This window comes from Myotis myotis, unplaced genomic scaffold (assembly GCF_014108235.1).
Source record: "Myotis myotis isolate mMyoMyo1 unplaced genomic scaffold, mMyoMyo1.p scaffold_m19_p_23, whole genome shotgun sequence".
Taxonomy (NCBI): domain Eukaryota; kingdom Metazoa; phylum Chordata; class Mammalia; order Chiroptera; family Vespertilionidae; genus Myotis; species Myotis myotis.
Genome location: NW_023416328.1, coordinates 5,202,125 through 5,222,328, shown reverse-complemented (window position 1 = coordinate 5,222,328; position 20,204 = coordinate 5,202,125). Strand labels below are relative to the sequence as shown.

Here is a 20,204-nt window from a genome sequence, read left to right as displayed (position 1 = left end):
CACAACTAAGTCAAAATACTCAACAGGAAAATCGTCATGGGCAGTGCCATTCCAATGAGACAAATACAAATAACTTCGGGCCCTCGGCATCCCTGGCTTAATCTCAGCAATAGATTGAATTTCATTAATGAACTCATTCTCCCCAAGTCACCGCACAGGTAAGGACTATCATAAAGGTAAATAACCGCCTATGGGAGCCCAAAGGAAGACGCAAGTCAGTGAATCCTCATCACAGCACACTGCTACATACGCTTCCATATGACAAGCAGGTAGGAAGAGAATTAAATGATATTTCAGGACACAGGTATCCTAAACAACAATCATCTTCCTTCAAGGATCCATCAAAATCCTACCATGTACCAGTTTATGTTTCTGGTTTCAAAGCTAGAACATACCAGTCGGTGTTCTCTGGGCTGACTCCCGGGGGTGCCTCTCGGCCTGCAGCTCTCACTGTGCGCTCTCTCGGTGCAGAGTGGCGAGGCGATCACATGTCCCTGGTATCCGAGGGGTCTCAAAAGCAAGGCCGACACGCTGTGCTAACTAAATATTCCTTAAATTATCTCCCACCTTTCAAACCTGTAAATAACCCCAAGGAGGTTCATTCCAAAGAACTGTCTGCTCAGATAATGCCCCAGTACTTTCCGAGATCGGAGAATAAGGGCTCTCTGAGCCAGCCTATAGGGGATGAGGGAAAAGAGTCACGTGAAGTCTTACATATTTTGGGGGGGGGGGGGGGAATAAGTCATATTTTAGGAGAAGACATTAAATGGAAAAACAATATACATGAGCTTGAGCAAATTCTCCCTACCTTAATTTCCTCAGCTGTTAAAGCAGTTTTCAAACCAGCTGTGATGACTGTACCATACAAAGAGTTAGCGTCTGTGGTGACAGGAGAGAAAGGCTCCAGGCAGGAAGAGATCCAACAAGGGAACTAGAAGGCCAACAACAAAATCCACACACAGGGAGTGTTGCTGGAACCCTGGTGGGAGCCTCACTGAGCATTTCCTTTTTTATGTTTTTATTTATTTCAGAGAAGAAGGGAGAGGAAGAGAGAGACAGAATCATCAATAATGAGAATCACTGCCTCCTACTAGGGATCAAGCCCACATGAGCCCTGACCTGGAATCGAAACATGACTTCCTGGTTCATAGCTCGACGCTCAACCACCAAACCACACCAGCCGGGCAGCCTCACTGAGTTTTAAGTGAATTGTCATCTATGTGGCCAGGTCTCCTGAAAAAGATTAAGATGGATTCTGTAGTCCCTCCTAGACACCCTAAAAGGATTATGTTTTGTTTGTTACTATTTCACTCAACCACTAATAGCTCTTCTTTCCAATTTTTCTGAACAAGTGAAAGCAAAAATAACAATCAATGCAAAGTAAAGATTTCATTTTATAAACAACTTCTTGTTCCCGTGTGGGTTTCTTTTGCAACCAAGTCAAAGGTTTATCGGCACTATTAGAGTAAGAGGGATGAAAATAACTCACTTGTCATTTCTTTTAGGGCTTCTTTTCCACACCGTGTAGCATCCTGCAGGCTGATTAACTGGCCCAAATATGTTAAGATGGTCACGGGAACCTGTGACTTTTGGTTTTCTGTTTTAATGCGTTGGTGTAGCAGCAAAAAGCTCCACCTCTAGCCTGAGTCCTAATGTTCAGCCCCGACAAAACATTCATCAGGAATAAATGCAATTTATATAACAAGGAGTTGGCTTCAGTGGACAGCCCGGAATCACTGAACAAAACAGGTTAGTGATTAACAGAGAGGTTAGGTTAATATAAAGAACTCTTCTTTTTAACTGTCCCGAGTCCAAACATTCCACCTCCCTTTGCACTCATTATACCCTCAAGCCTTAACCTGGATCAGTAAGAACAAAATTTCTGCTGGCAAATGTCAACGAGGGAGGGGAAAAGAAATCTGGATTCCTGTACAAACATATCATCCACCTTTCTGTTTCCAGACAGGATGCTATGGCAACAGCATAAGCAACAGATTAGCTTAAGCCACGCTATTGGATAAAGTGAGGGCTGTCAATGGGAAGTTCTGGCTGTCAGGAAGGCCGTCACTGTCAACACAAGTCCTAAAGGGAGGAGGAAGAAAAGCTAGACACCAAGATCACAAATATCCTACACACACACACACACACACCCTCTGTTTATATAAAAAGAGAAGTGCATTATGATGGATGCTTCTTACGTACTCACTCAACTGCAAATAGTTTGGTGATTTAAGGGTACGCAGAGGAAGACAGAGGTTGTTAAATACTGTTCCCCATGGCAGATACTTCTGACCGTAACAACACAGTTCCACTAACGACAGAAGTTAGGGATGCTGGTAAACCACAGAGAGGTCTTTGTGGAGTGCCAGTTCATTCAGCCATGAAGAAACTGAGTGGTTTGCCTAGTCATCCACAACTAGTTATTAGTTGGTGCTCAATAAATTAAAATTGATGATGAAATCAATCCGATTGAAGGACTTTTCATTGTTAAAAAGTCTCCTCTTTATCTTCTATTCAGCTAACAAGCACCAAAGTTAAAAACTAAGGCTCTCAAAGTGGAAAGCACAGCACAGAAAGGAGAAGAGAAACAGCCTTAATGTGAGCAAGACCTGAGGGGATCTTGGAACTTCTAGTTTTGATAGAGAATAAAAGAGAGGCCACATGAGCCAGAAAAAAAGAAAAAGAGAACTACTTGATCCTTTCTTTTTTAAAGCCTTTCAAACCATGAAAGAAAACACGGGGTAATGATTTTAACCAAAAGATGCTTAAGTTTTCCCCCCGATTTTCAGATTATCACTGACTAGCTGAATGACAGTATGCAATTTATTTAACTCAAGCCTATAAAAGAGAAAGGGGGAGGTAGGGAGGATGGAGAAAGGGAAATGTTTTAAATGGGATTTTAATATAATTGTAAAGCTCATTCATACAGCTTTGTAAAGTAAAGCCTGGCTTACAATAGATATCAAATATTTGCACCTAACCTTTCTCTTCATGCAAGAAAACAGGCCTGAATCCATCAGTAAATCCAAATATTGTTCCAAGGAACTATGCTGTCCGGAGTCCATATACCAATCACACAAAATTAAAAGCACTCCTGTGACAAAATCAGGATGGCAGTGATGGGGCAAGAAAAGTTTTCCTTTATACTTTGGTAATTTCAAAAAGGTTTTGTAATAAACAGTTTACTTTTATGGTTAGAAATAATTGTTTGGAAAAAGAAAAGAAAATGTTTTAAGAAGGGTTTTATCATCTGGTGTTAGAACTATTTTTAACAAATGTTCAAGTTAGCTTACACTATTCCAGACTTATCTGGCCAAAACTATGTGTTAAAATAAGGTTTTATAATCACCCTCAGACGGGTAAGATAACAGAGCAATGTCCTAACTAAAGACAAACTGGCTGGTGTGTCTCAGTGGTTGAGCATCAACCTATGAGCCAGGAGGTCACAGTTCGATGGCCGGTGGGGCACATGCCAGGTTGCGGGCTCGATCCCCAGAGGGGGCATGCAGAAGGCAGCTGATCAATGATTCTCTCTCATTATTGATGTTTCTGTCTCTCTTTGCCTCTCCCAGCTTCTCTGAAATCAATAAAAATGTACTTTAAAAAAAAGAAGATAAGCTAGCTAAAACTCTACTCACTGTTTACAAAGACTCTGGATGTCTTAATAGAGTCAGAACCAAGCAAAGCAAACGATGGTACAATCAGGCTAAGACCCAAGACAAACCTTTTCTGCTCTCCCAACTCAGAGAAGGGCGGCTTCTGTCATTAGCATATCCAAGACTGAGCCGTAGTAATAATAACGGAGCTTAAAGGAACAGAACTTCTAAGAGTCTTTTCAACAAATGACAGAACAAGTGGATACCCGCACGTTAAATAAAAAATAAGTAATTTTGTTAAACACACACACAACACTCTTGGGTCGCACCACACATCAAAATTAACCCAGAAGTGAATCAGAGACATAAACAGAAGAGCTAAAACTGAACACACTATAAAGAAAAGGAAAAGACAAGCCAGAGGCTCAGAGAAAATATTTGCAAGTCAAGTATCTGATCAAAGATTTGCATCCAGAATGTATAAAGAACACACAGAGAGGAACTGGCATGTGACAACACAGGCGGAGACTGGAGCGGTGCATGTGCAAGCCAATGACACCAAGGGCGCCCGCGAACGCAAGAAGCCAGGAGGCAGGGAAGGCTCTGCCCCTACAAGTTTAAGAGGAAGAAAGAGCCCCACTGACCCCCTCGCTAGGGACTTCTCATCTCCGTAACCACGAGACAACACATTATTATTGCTCTAAACCACCCAGTTTTGTGGTATTTCGCTACAGCCACCTTAGGAACCTGATAAAAAAATTATGATACACGTAATTTGGATTTTTGATAATTTGGACAAAATGTGCGATACATTTCACATGAAAGTTTTTCATTAAAGAGACTCAAAAAATAAAAAGAATATACCGCTCAAAAAAATAAGAATATCCATTTGCACTATTTAAACCATTCTACATTTATGGTGTTTTGTTTTGTTTTTAATTTTTCAATTTAAAAATTTTTAAATTAAGCCACCCCAAGATTTACTCCTTGCCTTTGGAACTGCCATGATCACTTTGTTAGAAGCTAGGAAAAGAGACAAGCAAGCTTCTTCAAATTGCACACGTGGCAAAATTAAATGGCTCTGAGAAAGGAGTTTTGATGCATCACCCTGATGACACCTTTGTGACTGCTTAGCATCTCCCCTCCCTTTCTGGTACCTCACTGGCCTCAAGGTAAGTGAAAGCTGGTAAAAGAAAAGACTGGCTTATGCAGTAGCAGAACAACTTCTCCCTGTGAATCAGAAGAAACCTCTTTTATCTGGATGACAACTGCTGCTTAGGACTTGGCATCAGCCCTCTCTTCAGTATCAAAGTCAGGGCCTTCCTGGGTAGGATCCATGAGTTTACAACGTGGTCGGTCACCATAACAGCAGCATTTAGAGCACATACATAAATTCCAGGAAAAGAGACATTTACATTAAGAAAATGTTTCACCTGCAAAACAGAAATAGGCCCAATAAATATGAAGCTAAAGTTGTATAAGACAAATCTGTAACCTATAAACCAGCTGGGCAAAAGAAAAGGCCACAGGGAGGAGATGAAAGGTGTTGGCTGTCGCCCTGACCGGTTTGGCTCAGTGGATAGAGCGTCGGCCTGTGGACTGAAAGGTCCCGGGTTAGATTCCGGCCAAGGGCATGTACCTGGGTTGCGGGCACATCCCCAGTGGGAGGTGTGCAGGAGGCAGCTGATCGATGTTTCTAACTCTCTGTCCCTCTCTCTTCCTCTCTGTAAAAAATCAATAAAATATATTTAAAAAAAAAAAAAAAAAGAAAGGTGTTGGCTGTGATGAAGGGAAGGTTAGAGAGCTCTGGGCTGGTTCTTCTGGAGGCGCAAACTGGTTCAGCCACAGTAACTGCTGAATATATAAAGGATGGGCACAGAGCACCATGAATATGAACGGCTTTGTTGGGTGTTCTTTCTCCTTCACAGGGAATTTCCAAATGCTTAACAATTCAGTGAGAACCTGGTTTTAAAGCAACCACTCCAGATCTGGTCTAACAAACATTCCTGTGTTTAGGAAGCTTAGCTAATAATATCAAGGGATGATCAAGAAGTGCCCAGAATTCGGTTCAGACCAAAACAAAGGCCAAGGAGCTCATGAACTGACTAGGTAGCTAGCCATAACTTTCCTAAGACAGGTATAATCTCATTGTATTCTTCCACCTATAAATGAAGGAAGGGAAGGAAAACTAAAGTGCCCACTGCTGCCCAGCCGGTGTGGCTCAGTGGCTGAGCATCAAACTATAAACCAGGAGGTCACGGTTCAATTCCCGGTCAGGGCACATATCTAGGTTCGATGCCCACTTGGGGTGTGTGCAGGAGGCAACCGATCAATGTTTCTCTCTCATATCCATGTTTCTTTCTCTTTCACTCTCCCTTCCTCTCTTCTTTCCTCTCTCTCTTAAATCAATAAAAAAAGGAATCAAAACTGTCAGAAATCTGCCCAGAGCCTCTCTCGCAATAGTTTGCTGCTCTTTTAGAATAACATGATTCTAGGTGACAGAGATCAGTCTGTGGCAACATTGGCAGGATCATAGATCCTTTTTTTTTTTTTTTTGCCTTCTAATAGCTTAATAAAGTCCAATTTTACAAAGCAAAGTAAATGAAAATCGAGTCATATAATGAGGCTTACATTCACCTAGGTCTTTTACAAGTAACAAAGTTTTTCCTCATTTCTATTCTGAAGTAAACTCTTAACTGCTCCTTCTGAACCTACAACTTTCCCAGAACAGTAAAGACATCAACAGTAATCTGTTATCACCAGTAAGCTGCTACTGAATGATGCCTTGACAGAGAATTCAGCAGACATCTCCCACATTTCACAAACCACTCCTACATAAGTGCTTCAGTTATCCTCAAACTCAACCAACTTTTTTTTTTTAAAGACTGGCAGAGGCTTGAACAGAGCTCAAGGGGTTAGGAAAATAATGGGGGGGGGGGGGATAATCCAAAATAAGTATGAGTTAGCTTGCATTTTTCTCCCTCACCAAAAGAAAAATACATTTTTATAAAGATAAAAAGTGGGCAGTATTTTGCAGCCAAAATAAACTAAGAAGTTAGGCAAAGCTAGGAATGAGGTTAGAATGAGTTGAGACAGCTAAAAAAGAAAGCTGTTTTTTATCGTTCTTAGGCTAAAGTACATATTCCATTGAAAAGGAAGAAATGAGAACTAATCTGGTATGTAGCATACTCACCAATACAGGATCCCAGAAAGAGTTGGGAAGAGTCCTCATCTAAACGGCCTCCCAATGACATTTGGAAGTCATTAGTAAAAAAAGAAGCATTTCTATCAATTGAAGAGCTTTTGACATTTTTTCTCAAATCCTCAGCTATTATTTCAGTCATTATTACTATCAGATGGTGACAAGGAATCATAAAATCTTTGACTTGGAAAAATTCTTAGAAATCATCTGCTCCAGTCCATCCGCTGGCCTACACGCAACCAAAGAATGACATTTCTGCTGTAGCTGTAAAAATGCAACCCAAATTATACCAACCCATTTTTCTGATGAATAACTGCCACTTGACATCTCCTTTGCCTGCATCCATACAACCAACCACAAACACACAAGCACACACAACTCCACCTCATATTTCTCAAGTTACAACTATTGTGGTAATTAACTTTCTTACCACCTACTTCACTTTTGTATTACCCATAAGCAAGAATATTTTGAAACATACACCACTTTTAAATGTTTAGAAATATTTCGGAATTTAGAATTTTTATATTCCTAAAGCATATGTCTAATACCTAAAGGCTGGACATAGACTCAGCACCTCCGACACAAGTCTGTTAGCACTAAGGGGCGACGTAACCAGCAGCTCCATCACTGACTATCCCCGCTTTGGAGCACCTATAGAGGCAATAAATTTAATACAACTATGACTTTCCTATTGGATTACAATAGCAAGGCATCATTAGAAGCTTACTGTGTACAAAATACTCTGCTAAGCCCTTCACAGTCTCATTTCATCCTCACAGTCTCTCTCTGAGGAAGCTCTGGTACTACCCTTGTTTACAGGTGAGGAAACAGGATTGGGAAGGTCTTTCCCTGGAGCCACAGAGCTAAGGTAGGAATGTAAACAACTCCCGGCCCCTGCTCTTAATCACTATCTTGGCAAAACCAGAAGTGTCTTAGGTTTTTCTGATACACCTGGTTCCTAAATTTATAACAAATGTACTTCTAAACGTTATTGCCCTAAGCTACACATGAGCCTACACCAGCCGTGGGCAAACTACGGCCCACGGGCCGGATCTGGCCCGTTTGAAATGAATAAAACTGGAAAAAAAAAAAAAAGACCGTACCCTTTTATGTAATGATGTTTACTTTGAATTTATATTAGTTCACACAAACACTCCATCCATGCTTTTATTCCGGCCCTCCGGTCCAGTTTAAGAACCCATTGTGGCCCTCGAGTCAAAAAGTTTGCCCACCCTGGTCTAGTTCAATGAAATACAAGTTTTCAAACAAATCCACCAACAGCGCCAACATACATGTCATGCATCTCCCCTGATGGAAGGATTCTGAGTCATACAGACAACATCTCCCTCTATAAATGAAAGTGTCAGAATATTCTATACAGAGAATAGAGTTTAAAACTTCAATTAATTTCAAACTGCTTGGGAGAGATAATTAAGTAACAAATGTTAATGAACTAAAGAAAATTTTACTATTTTAACGTAGATAAGTTGAAACTAGGAACCAATAAAACATTGCCAAGAAGAGACTCTCAGTGACCTTCTACAATGATTAAAACATGTAATTAGCACATACAAAAGTGCCCTAATTAAGGATAAGCTTTATCCCAGTCTGCCTCCAAAATACAAATTTAACAGTTAAAATTAATGCTTCCCTATTAAATACACAAATCTACCCCCAAAGAAGTCCTGGAAAGACGATTTACTTCCACATTGGAAATTATGCTTAAGGCAATCACAGATTACATTCACTGACCTAACTAGACAAAAGGCACCCAAGTTCAACTATTCCCACTTCACAGTAAAGTACAGGAGAAAGTCTAAGGAAAATGCACAGGTTTATTCAGAGGATAAAAACAAACCTGTGAGAACTAAGAAAATAAAAGATTCTCCTTGAGGGCATCAATCATGGTGCATATCAGAATCCCATATTCCTGCCCCACCCAGACCCCGTGAATTAAAATCCCCCCAGGACATTGAGTCTGAGCCAGGACTGAGAATCACAGCCTCCCTGGAGTAACTATAGACATTTTTTGCTCCCTTCCTCCTCCTCAACAGAGAGTGGTTTGTCTGGTTTGGGTGGGTTGGTTGGTTGGTTGGCTGGCTGGCTGGTTGGTTAGACAATCTATGGCCTTGTGGCACTTATCACAAAGCCAAGTGTGCATACTTTAACTCCCAAACTAAATCCTAAATGTCCTGAGGGCCAGAAGGAAGGTTTCTATTTTCCTGGGCACCTACACAAATCATGTCGGCCAGAGCACTCTAGTAGATGGTCAACCAGTAAAGTAAATGAGTCCAATGAAAACAAAATATTAAGAAACATCTTAGGGAATTACCTCCCATGCTGTCCTCTTCCCTGACCTGAAAAACAACTTTCAGATGGACCATTTGTCTTGTGAGGGAGCGGGGAAGGAAGATGATCATCTGGGGAAACTCTAGAAGTAGCACATGATCCTAAGTTAGACATGCAAGAAAATCAAGAACTCAAGAAAAGCCACTAGGGAAAAAGGGAAAACACAGATCAAGGGCCTAAGAAGTATGAAAGTAAACAATTAGGTAGAAAAAGAATGGTGGTTATTAGACCCTTCTAAACAAGAGAAACATAATCTCTTCTGTGGTCATAAAATAAATGTCATATAAGATCTTTTGAGCCAATACACAATTGAATTCAAATTCCAGCTCCACTAGCTAATAACAATACTTCATTCATGCGCCACACTTTCTCTCTTTAAAATAAAAATAAAAGGCCCTTCCAGGTTACTCAATGGTTAGAGCTTTGGCCCAGTGACAGAAAGGTCTCGGGTTCAATTCCTGGTCAAGGGCACATACCTCAGTTGCAGGGTGGGGCACATAAGGGAGGCAACCAGTTGATGTGTCTCTCACATAGATGTTTCTCTCTCCCCTCCTCCCTCCCTTCCACTCTCTCTCTAAATATCAATGAGAAAAAAATATCCTCAGTGAGGATTAAAACAAACAAACACGAATACCCTTAACTGGGATATGGAGGAGGGATACCTTATTTCACCAGAAGATAACACCAGAAAACTTTGCTGAGGGTAAACCGTAGGAACCAGAGGCACATTTTGAAGCAGGTCAAGGGCCAGCTATTTTCTGTGAGAGATGTTATCTGAAAAGCACGGAATCTCAAAGTCCCAAAACCACTGGAAGCTCACCTGGTATATCTTCAAAAAGGCTTGGCCCCTACCCAGGAAGAACATATTGATATTTCCAGTATCAATCTAGAATTTAGTATCAGACAATCAGCGAAAGATTAAAAAAAAAATGCCCTCCGTTTCTAAGTCAGCAAGCTTAGAAGGAAAACGTAATGCCAAAAAATCAGTTGTTCAAGCATCAATTTTCCTTTGATAAAGAGCCGAGGAAGACAAACTGGTGAATAAAATCCCTTATTTCATATTGAAACAGCACATTTCTATATCAAACTCCACAACAGATAACAAATGCCAATTCTATAAGTACACAAGCTTTCATGGACAGGCCATCTTTCAGGTTACAGTACAATTTTAAGGGCGCATGTGTGTAGGATGCTGAAAATTTACTATCTTTAACAGAGAGGGAAACTATGGCCTTGGTGAGGACAGAGTAGAGTGAACATATTGGTTTTTCAGAAGGGTTAATTTTTGACGGAATGACCTTGACAACATCTCAAACATTCAAATATACACCAAAATTCCCATAATCATAATGAATGTAATTTGATATTTGACATGTCCAGCAAGTTAAAGCAAATTACCCAACTTCTTTAAAGTGTCCTTTTCCCCACTAAAAACCAGCTAGCTGTAGACGAAATTAAGCACCTTGGACATACTCATTAACCATTGGCGTTCCCAGAATTACTGTGGCTATCAGTCATGCCTGTGGATACAAGGGGGAGGGGTCTAAGGTATGACTTTACATTAATGAGATGGGTGATTTCCAAAGTGGCTTAGCGGGCAGGGAGAAGGGAAAACAAAACAAAACACAGAATGAAGAAAAAGGCACAAGCCTGCCACAGTGCCTGGCTACCCACAAGGGCATCTCAAACCAAGCGCACGGAAGCCGTTCCCAAAGTGCCCCCAAAGTTACTAAGGTACGGCCACCATCTGTTTCTGTGTAACTCCTTCCCCAAGCACCTGGTACAGTGCTAACCATAACTGCACAATGAGCAGAGTTGTTCACACTAATTCTTCTTTTGTTGTTGATAACCTCACCCAAGGATATTCTCCCATTGATTTTTGGAGACAGTGGAAGGGAGAGGGAGACACAGAGAGAAACATGGATGTGAGAGAGACACGTGGATGGGTTGCCTCCCGCACACACCCCAATGGGGCTGGAAGGCTACAACCCAGGTATGTGAACTTAACAGCATTGGAATAAAAGCTATTGGCCATTTCAGAGGAAGCCTGATTTAACAGGGATCGAACCTAGGACCCTTCAGTCCACAGGCCGATGTTTTATCCACTGAGCAAAACCGGCTAGGGCGAGACTAATAATTAAGTGTCCACTTACATAAACTGGCAGTTCAGTGAACTCTGAGTTACAGAAGGGTGATCCCATCCCATTCTTCATGAATGCTCTCGCGGATTTAGAATGCCCTTCCCTCCCCAACGCCTCATGGCAGATACAGTTGCTGTATCATCTGTTTCCACCTCACTTTGTCCAAATCTTTTTAAGTCTTTCTAACATGTGCCATACTGACTCATTTTCTGTTTAACAAGTCTGCCTCGATGCATGAATTCTGAGCTCAGGAAAAGTGATACACATGCTGAACTCCAGCTCTGAACCTCCTGTCACTTCTTAGAAAGTCAATATGCGTATGTCTCACTTTAAAACCTCATTTCTCTCGGGAATTTCTCAGGAGACAGGCCAAAGAAAAATTAACATAACCCTTTACCAGCCCAAACCTGAAACTAAAATTTAACACAACACTCCAACCCAGAGAACTTAACCAAAAACTCACAACACTCTGTCACACTCTTAAATGACAGTAAGCCCCTCCCCCACCCCTCAAGGTCATAAAGCTGCCATTCCACAAGATACGAGCCCAGAATGAACTTTAGAAAACAGATTACTAACCGTTCTCCCGGACCATTTTAGTCACATCCACTCGCATACTTCCCAAATACAATGGGAAGGCTAAAAGGAGAAAAAGTTCCAAGCAGATGCCAGCAGTCTCTGAGTTAGAACATCCTTTCAATTTGTCATTTGCTCAAAGACAGACATTGAAAAGAACCAAGAACAAATTAACCATTCATCTCAGAAATGCATCCACACCAAGAGAAGGCATTCTGACGTCAGAATTCACAAAACATGTAGTCCACCAACTTGCTTACCCAATTTTGGAGCTCCCTAACTTTTTCCAAATTGCTCCATAAGAGAAATCTGGACCCGGAACATTTGCATGAATAGTCTATTTCCCATTGTCATTCTATATGTCACCATCTGCACCTCATTACAGTATTTTTATTTATGTGCGGGGATCTTTTTTGTGAATTAGCATTGGAATAAAAGCTGTTGACTATTTCAGAGGAAGAAAAGGCAAGACGACCATATTCCTCTTCTGTATTTTTACTGAGCAACTATTCATAAGTTCTGTCTTTGTTTTCCCCTCATTTTAAAGCTCCTTCACACAATCAGCAATTCACTTCCACCACAAAATACCGTTTTAGAACTGAAAGGCAATCTTTACAACAGTTTAAATTAGCCCCCTGTCAGAGTCTATTTACATAATACAAATCTGAAAGACAAGTTCCAATTATACACTGGCCACAGCAGCGCTGACTGAAAGGAAGGCTGGATTTGAAGGCACAGGAAGAAAGTCAGAGAGAAATCTGAAATAAAGCCTGATTTAATCAAGACCAAAATATAAGCGTGCCCTTGACCGGAATAGACCCTAAGCCCCTTCAGTCCCAGGGCCGACACTCTAACCACTGAGCCAAACGGGCCAGGGCTTGCAAAGACCATTTTAAACTATCCAAGTAACGGACAGTTGAGTTGCTTAAGCACGTGGGCCACGGAAATACACACACTGGGAGGTTCCTGGTCAGCAAGCCCACCCAGGAGAAAATGACCCCAAACGGGAGGGCCTGACAACACACCGCGCTTCACCCAGAGACGAAACCGCGGCAACTTCTGTTCCTGTGCAAGGGGCATGGGTCACGCCTCGCTTCTCAGGCTCTGCTTCCACACCTGCCTTCTTCTCCGTAACCCAGGAGCCTGGGGTCAGACCGACGGCTCTGCTCCTGCTCCGCACTGTCTCCTGACTTCACTCCACGCCCATTTCCTTCTCTCCCAGGGGGACACCTTCTTTCTGCTCTGAAGTAACACTCTCGGGGGATCGAAGGGTTTTGCATCCTTGAATGAAATCAAGAAGCGTGACGAGCGCAAGCAGTGGCCTCGGAACTGTGAGTCTCCCCAAGCCTGAGCTACGTTACACGTTCCCTACTCCTGACCCTAAGAAAGTAAGCCTCCGACTCCAGTAAGGGTCTCTTCTGAAGTTCTGCTCACCTGCAACTCAACAACAAAACCACCCCGTTAAAAAATGGGTCCAGCCGAAACCGGTTTGGCTCAGTGGATAGAGCGTCGGCCTGCGGACTGAAAAGGTCCCAGGTTCGATTCCGGTCAAGGGCATGTGCCTGGGTTGCGGGCACATCCCCAGTTGGAGATGTGCATGAGGCAGCTGATCGATGTTTCTCTCTCATCGATGTTTCCAACTCTCTATCTCTCTCCCTTCCTCTCTGTAAAAAATCAATAAAATATATTTAAAAAAAAAAATGAGTCCAGAATCTGAACAGGCACTCCTCCAAAGAAGACATACAAATGGCCAAGAAACGCACGGAAAGATGCTCCATTTATCACCAATCGTCAGAGAAATGCAAATCAAAACCACAATGAGATACTACCGCACACCTAATATGATGACTACTATTTAAAACAAAACAAAAAACGAATGGAGAGGATGTGGAGAAGTTGGGGTTCTTGTGCACTGCTGGTGGGAATGTAAAACGGCGCAGTCGCTATGGAAAACAGTATGGTGGTTCCTCAAAAAGTTAAAAACAGAATTACTACATGATCCAACAATTGGTTCTTTCAGGGCCTAGCCCATACTAATATGCTGTTTCAAATGTTTGCTGGACAGAATCCCGAAGAACTGAAAGCAGGGACTTAAGGAGACAGTAGCACACCCGTGCGCACAGCAGCATTATTCACAAGAGCGAACAGGTGGAAGTAACACCAGTCTCCAGCGACAGATGGATGAGCGAATAACCAAAATGTCGTACGTACATACGGTGAAATACTATTCCTTTTAACAGGGAAGGATATTCCCACACACTGATGACCCTTAAGGACATTACACTAAGTGAAATAAGCCAGTCGCAAAAAGGCAAATACTGTATGACTGCATACCCAGAAGTTCACATACCTGGTACCCGGAAGAGCCAAATTTTTAGAGAAAGAAAGTAGAATGGTGGTTGCCAGGGGCTCGGGATGGGGGAGTGGGTAGTTATTGTTTAATGCGTACAGAGTTTCAGTTCTGAAGATGGATGATGGTGATGGTCACATAACAATATGAATGTGCTTAACACCACTGCCCTGTACACTTAAAGATGACTGGTAAATTTTGATATGTGTATTCCACCAAAATTAACAATTTTTAATGTAAAAAATAAAGATTACTGGCACAAAGTACGCAGATGGCGTTTCCTGCAAGAATAAATGAACTCTAAACAGACTGCAGGCAAAAGCAAACAGCCACTTTGAAAGAGGTAATCTAAGCCAACCTCAGAAGTCACCTCCTCCAGGAAGTCTACTGCATCCGCATGCCAGAATGAATCATGCCCCTCAGTACACATTCACCCAGCAGCCTAAGCTGGAAACGCAGTCATCCTGGACAAGCTTAATCCACACGACCTTGAAAATGTCCAGCGGATCTGCTGGCGCCCTCTTTTTCTTTTTTTAAATATATTTTTATTCATTTTTTACAGAGAGGAAGGGAGATGGGTGGGAAGCTAGAAACATCGATAAGAGAGAAACATCGATCAGCTGCCTCCTGCACACCCCCTACTGGGGATGTGCCTGCAACCAAGGTACATGCCCTTGACCGGAATCGAACCTGGGACTTTTCAGTCGGCAGGCTAACGCTCTGTCCACTGAGCCAAACCGGCTAGGGCTGCTGGCGCCCTCTTCTCACTGCACTGCCCCTCAGGCCCTGGTCACCGCTTCCCTACACTATTGTAATGGTCCCCGCTAACGTTTCTCTGCCCCCCAAGTCACTATCCATACTGCTCCGAGGATGAGCTATCCAAAATAAAAGCAGACTGTCCTGCCCTGGCCATTGGGGCTCAGTCGGTTAAGCATCGTCCATGCACCGAAGGGTGGCTGGTTTGATCCTGATCAGGGCACATGCCCAGATGGCAGGTTCAGTCCCAGGTAGCGGTGCATGTGGGAGACAACCAATTGATGTTTCTCTCACATGGGTGTTTCTCTCTGTCCCTGCTTCCTCTCTCTAAAAAATCCATTTTATTAAAGTTTGAATTGGTTAAAACATTTGACCCATACATTTATAAGCCCTAGACTTATCCCATGCCATATTAAGAAACCCTATGGTAATGCTTTCAGGAAACACAAAACAAACCTTACACAATGGCAAAGTAAACTCACCCGTGTGTCATAGGATATAGCATTCTAGATACAATTATTTCAAAAAGCCATTGCCACATAAGGCCCTGCTTCATAGCCCTATGTAAGGTTACTAAGAATGTACAAACACAGTGACAATCGCCGGAAGGAGGCAAGTACAACCACGGAAAGCAGAACTTTCAAGGTAACTAACAATTTGCCCAACAAAAGCAAATTAATCATTGACTGTTTTTCAACCCAGCAATAACCTAACAACTCATTAAATATCACTGAGTCCCTACCATATGCAGGGGGTTAGGGGCTGGGGAAATGTGTGACACTAGCCCAGTAAAGGGACTAAGACATAACATAAAATGTACAATATAGGATAGAAAGCAGTGAGCCAGAAAAGGTTTGAGAAGTCAGAAAAAGAGATTACATACAACTGTAAGAATAAAGGAGGGTTTATATAGGGAATCTCCTTCAAGGCTGATATCAAAAGCTATGCCAAATGTGAAAAAGAATAAAAGAGAAAAAAATTAATTTAATTTAATTTTTAAAAAAAAAAAGCTATGTCAAATGTGGACATGCAGAGATGGGAAGGAAAACTGTGTGTCCCCAGAGACCAATCTCAGCACTGGCATGCAAAGTGATCAACACGTATTTCTCAAATGGATAATAACAGACCCCATATCTTAGAGTCTTGTGAGGATTAAGATGAATAAGAGTGTAGAGAGTACACTGTACTAATCTTGGCATACAAAAAGAATAATCTGATGGTAATTATGACTCTTATTATTGTCAACAGCATTTTAATCAAGAAACAAAATCTAAGTGCTTTAAAGGGGAGTGACCAAGTCTTATCTGTGTTCATCCCTGGGTCCCTGCCCCTGATGTGCCCCTGGCAGCAGGCCTTCAATAAAGGTTTGCTGGATACAGTACACCTGAAATTAATTCATTAAGCTCCTTGCACCTCAACTTCCTTTTATGGCAAAATCATAAAAACATCTCCCAGAGATGCGAATTGATAAACATAAGACATTCAGTTCAATTAATAAACATAAGACACTTAGACAGTTATAGGTCCCCAATAAATGACAGCTATTCAATCAGTGAACTTGTCCCTGTAGATTTCAACAGGCATCAGGGCTAAAGGGAGAGAACAGTTAGAACATTTCTCTGCATTTCCTTTAGTATTTGGGTCCTGAAGTACCACACAGATGAACCATTACTTTTATTTGGACTCAGGAAAGAAAATTTTCCACTTACGGGCACACATCCTAGCGAGCTAACTATTAAAGTGGTAAGCTTTAGACTGCCACAACCCCTTTTGGCAAAGCGGCCAAAATAGTACTTTACCACAGAGAGGGGGGAAAGTGTGGTATTTCAGAGACTCCATGAGCTTAGGACAGAATATATACAAATGGGGCCATGAAAAACAATGTACCAATTGTTCTTGGGGCTTCAAACGAAAGCTTTAGAGATGATGGTCTGAATTAGAAAGCAACACTTTTAATATACATTGCCAAACGAATTTTTAAGGAAGTACAAAATTTATAAAGGTATCCAATTACCTGAAACTATTTTCTTCACAAAAATCAGAATAAATGGGAATGCATTTTAAGAAGAAAAACAGATCTGCGGGGGGGGGATCACTAGATTCTATGGGGGGAAGTGAAAAAACTACTCACATAAACCAAAAATAATCTTTTATAAATCATAACATTCTTGTACTAGTATTTAAAAGGAACAGTCATTAAAAAAAAAAAAAAAACAACCTAACATATGGGAGAATAGCTCAAAAACTGCAGAGATCAGTAATTTGTGCAGCTTTATTTAATTTTCCATGTCTAATTTGATAGAAACCTCAGATTTCATACAAAAGTGCTTAATATAAGGTTTATGGTTCTATTCATGTAATGATTCTGTTGAAAGGGAAAAAGGCTACTCAGCACTCATTTGCTGAGTTAAAGATGTCTGTTCCGAACCCTGGAAATATACCGTGCCATGATTTACAGAGACAGTTCACGGTTACAGTGTTATAAACTGGAGTAAAAAATGCCATATAAAAATCACTAGTGAGAAGATAATAGTTTGGTAATGACTTTCAATACAACTAGAATAAATATATTAGAGTTTAGCAGGAGTATATGTTATCGTATATGAATTGTATCTCAATGAAACTGCTATTTAAAAAAATGACATAGCAGAGAATGGCAAAACCTTACTAATTTGCAACCAATCGATATTTCTCTGCCTCCCTCCTTCCCTCTCTCTCTCAAAATAAGAAAAAAAGGAACAGATCCCCATTCGTGATAAAAACTTAATTAAATGTGCATGCCTCGCTCTCAGAATTCTCCTCTTGCCATCCCTTACTAAGATTTTTCTGGCAAGGTCAAGCAGACAAAGATTCATGAGCAGATTCCTCTGAAGGACCAGGCTACATACAATGATAAAAAGGAACCTGCATGTCCTGTCCTAGGAAGTCACCTAGACTCAATATTTATGCAATGGTTCTATTTATTGCTCCGCAGTTAAAAAAAAAAATTAAAAAAGGACGATGTTTAAAGTACACTAATGTGGCTGGCAACAATAGTAAGACAATAAATTAATTATTCCAACCAAAGTAGGAAGGAAGAAGTCATTGCAACTTGAGGAATTCTCACTGATGTAAAAATTTCCTGTGTCCCATTTCATGTCCAAGATCCTAAAATTTTATATCCTCCTCCAGCCACCCCTCTAGGACTCAATGAAAATCGAGTCATTAACATTATTTCACTGAACAGAAGAATTCAAGGGCAGAAGAAGAGCAGTAACCTGCTCAAGGTCACGCAGCTAGCTATGTGACAGAAACACAGCTGAACTGGGACTAATGTCCCCTTCCAAATCCTCTCCCAACTACACAACCTTGCCAAGGAAAAGCCATTGTGTTGGGCGAGTGAGGGAAAAGAGAAGGAGTCAGGTGACAGACAAGTGGTGATGCGGAAACTAGCGAAGTATTCAGTTACAGTTATATCTCCTAAGCAGGAGTAAAAGAGAAAAGAATCTTTTTCCCAGAAATTAGCATGTGTAATGACTGTTTATTTGCCAGAAATCACTTCCTGAGCCTCAAAACCCCCACAGGAATTAATAAAGAACAATTCACATTTAAGGGACCACAGAAAAGAAAACTTCAGTACAGTTCACTGCATCACCCAGGTCTTTCCCCAAATATCCTGAACCTGGTATCTTTTTTTTCAGTTCACACCATTCCATCCCCTTTGCATTAAGCAGAAATACACCCCCCCCCAAAAAAAAAAACACACACAAAAAAAAAACCCACAAAAAAAAAAAAACAGCACATGCCTGATGTGAGCTAAATTGGGCACAAAGCTGGGAAGTGAAAGAAGTTATTTAATTTTGCATGGTGTTTGCCTGCATTTTTCTCACTGGAGATTTGCTCCTCATCCCCTTAACACTTCAGGACTGCTCAAATGAACCCCCAAAAACTGGTTTTTCAACTTCCAAAATAGGTTAAACATGAACTAATTAACTGTTTGCAAAAACACTTTGAGGATGTGAAAGAGTGAGCACATGTTAATTATTAATGTTGATCCACAAGGCTTCTGCGTGTGAAAACACAATTCTATGCTGGCGAGTTTCTGCTACTTTCAAGGCACAAACACAAGAGCCCTGCAGGTTTTTAAGAATTCTAGGAAAACTTTAAGGGCAAACCACAGTGATTTTTCTATTTACAACAAGAACAAGCTGGATTTCTAAACTGGCTGTTTTGGCTATAATTATATCAGTGGGGAAATGTGACTTTAGGCATATATAACAAAACTAGAGTATGTTGATAGTCACAAAGTCCTGGATGAAAATTAAAGTTAACTGACCTGAGAGAAGCAAACAAACTAAAATCTATGATCCCCCGTTTTCTCATCAAAAAAGGCGGGGGGTTTGGGGGGAAGCGCACCTATATTACAGAGTTATTGTAAGGAATTAAGAAATGTAAATGAACATACAATGTGCAGGCAGGCACCCAGTAAATACAGTTTCTTCTTCCCTTTATTGACTTCACTTTTTAGAGAACACCTATTAGGAAATAGCCTGCCTCAAAAGATCTCTCTAGACTGCGAAAGTCTTTTAAATACCCACTATCCTATGCTCTAAGCATACATACACCACCATTGTAGCAGGCGGGCCTAGGCAAAAGCTAGGTCATTCCTGTCCACTGACTCATAGACATCCTTAGTCCTCAAACAGAGAGAGCACCTATCTACAAAAAAAAAATCAGATATCCTTAGAGACTGGAAATATACAGCACATCTCACTAATAATATTTTTATCATGCTCAGAGGAGAAAAATTTTCAGCGTGTGTGGCGTCATAACTAACTGCTATAATACACAAGGTATTGTTTTAGGTCACTACCACCTTCCTTCATTCATACCTAATCCTCCATGGTTATACCTCGTTGTTGTTGATTACCACTGTCATTATTACTAGCTACCATGCCAAGTACCCCTCCCTCCTTGTGCGAGGAGCTTTACATACCCCTAATTCCCACAGTAACCCTCCCCCACCCTCCCCTCTCTACAACTGTCAAATTCTTATATCCCGTCCAGACTTCATCCCTGACCTCCAAGTTTGCACACCCAAATACTTAACTAATATCGTCACTTAAAAGTCTCACAGATCAAACCCAACATGTCCAAAAGGGAAATCGCAATGTCTTCCTCCCAGCAAACTCACTCCACACCTTCCCCAACTAGGAATCACCCAGATTCCTGTCTTTCCTTCAAAGCGATTC

The 20,204-nt window shown here is 41.3% G+C and overlaps 1 protein-coding gene across 20 annotated transcripts in view; it reads right to left on the bottom strand.

Moving 5' to 3' along the window:
* Positions 1–20,204, bottom strand: part of AKAP13 (A-kinase anchoring protein 13) — a 186,241-nt gene that overhangs the window by 159,168 nt on the left and 6,869 nt on the right. For 4 of the 20 annotated variants that reach the window (XM_036355842.1, XM_036355848.1, XM_036355849.1 and 1 more), the window contains exon 1: positions 1,490–1,802. The exons of 1 other annotated variant lie outside the window; for it this stretch is intronic. In XM_036355842.1, coding sequence (XP_036211735.1) covers positions 1,490–1,496 — 7 coding nt within the window. In that variant the 5' untranslated portion in view covers positions 1,497–1,802. Of the gene's footprint in view, positions 1–1,489; positions 1,807–20,204 lie in introns of those variants that run through there. 15 more of the 20 variants (XR_004975199.1, XM_036355857.1, XM_036355861.1 and 12 more) reach the window with 9 other exon arrangements.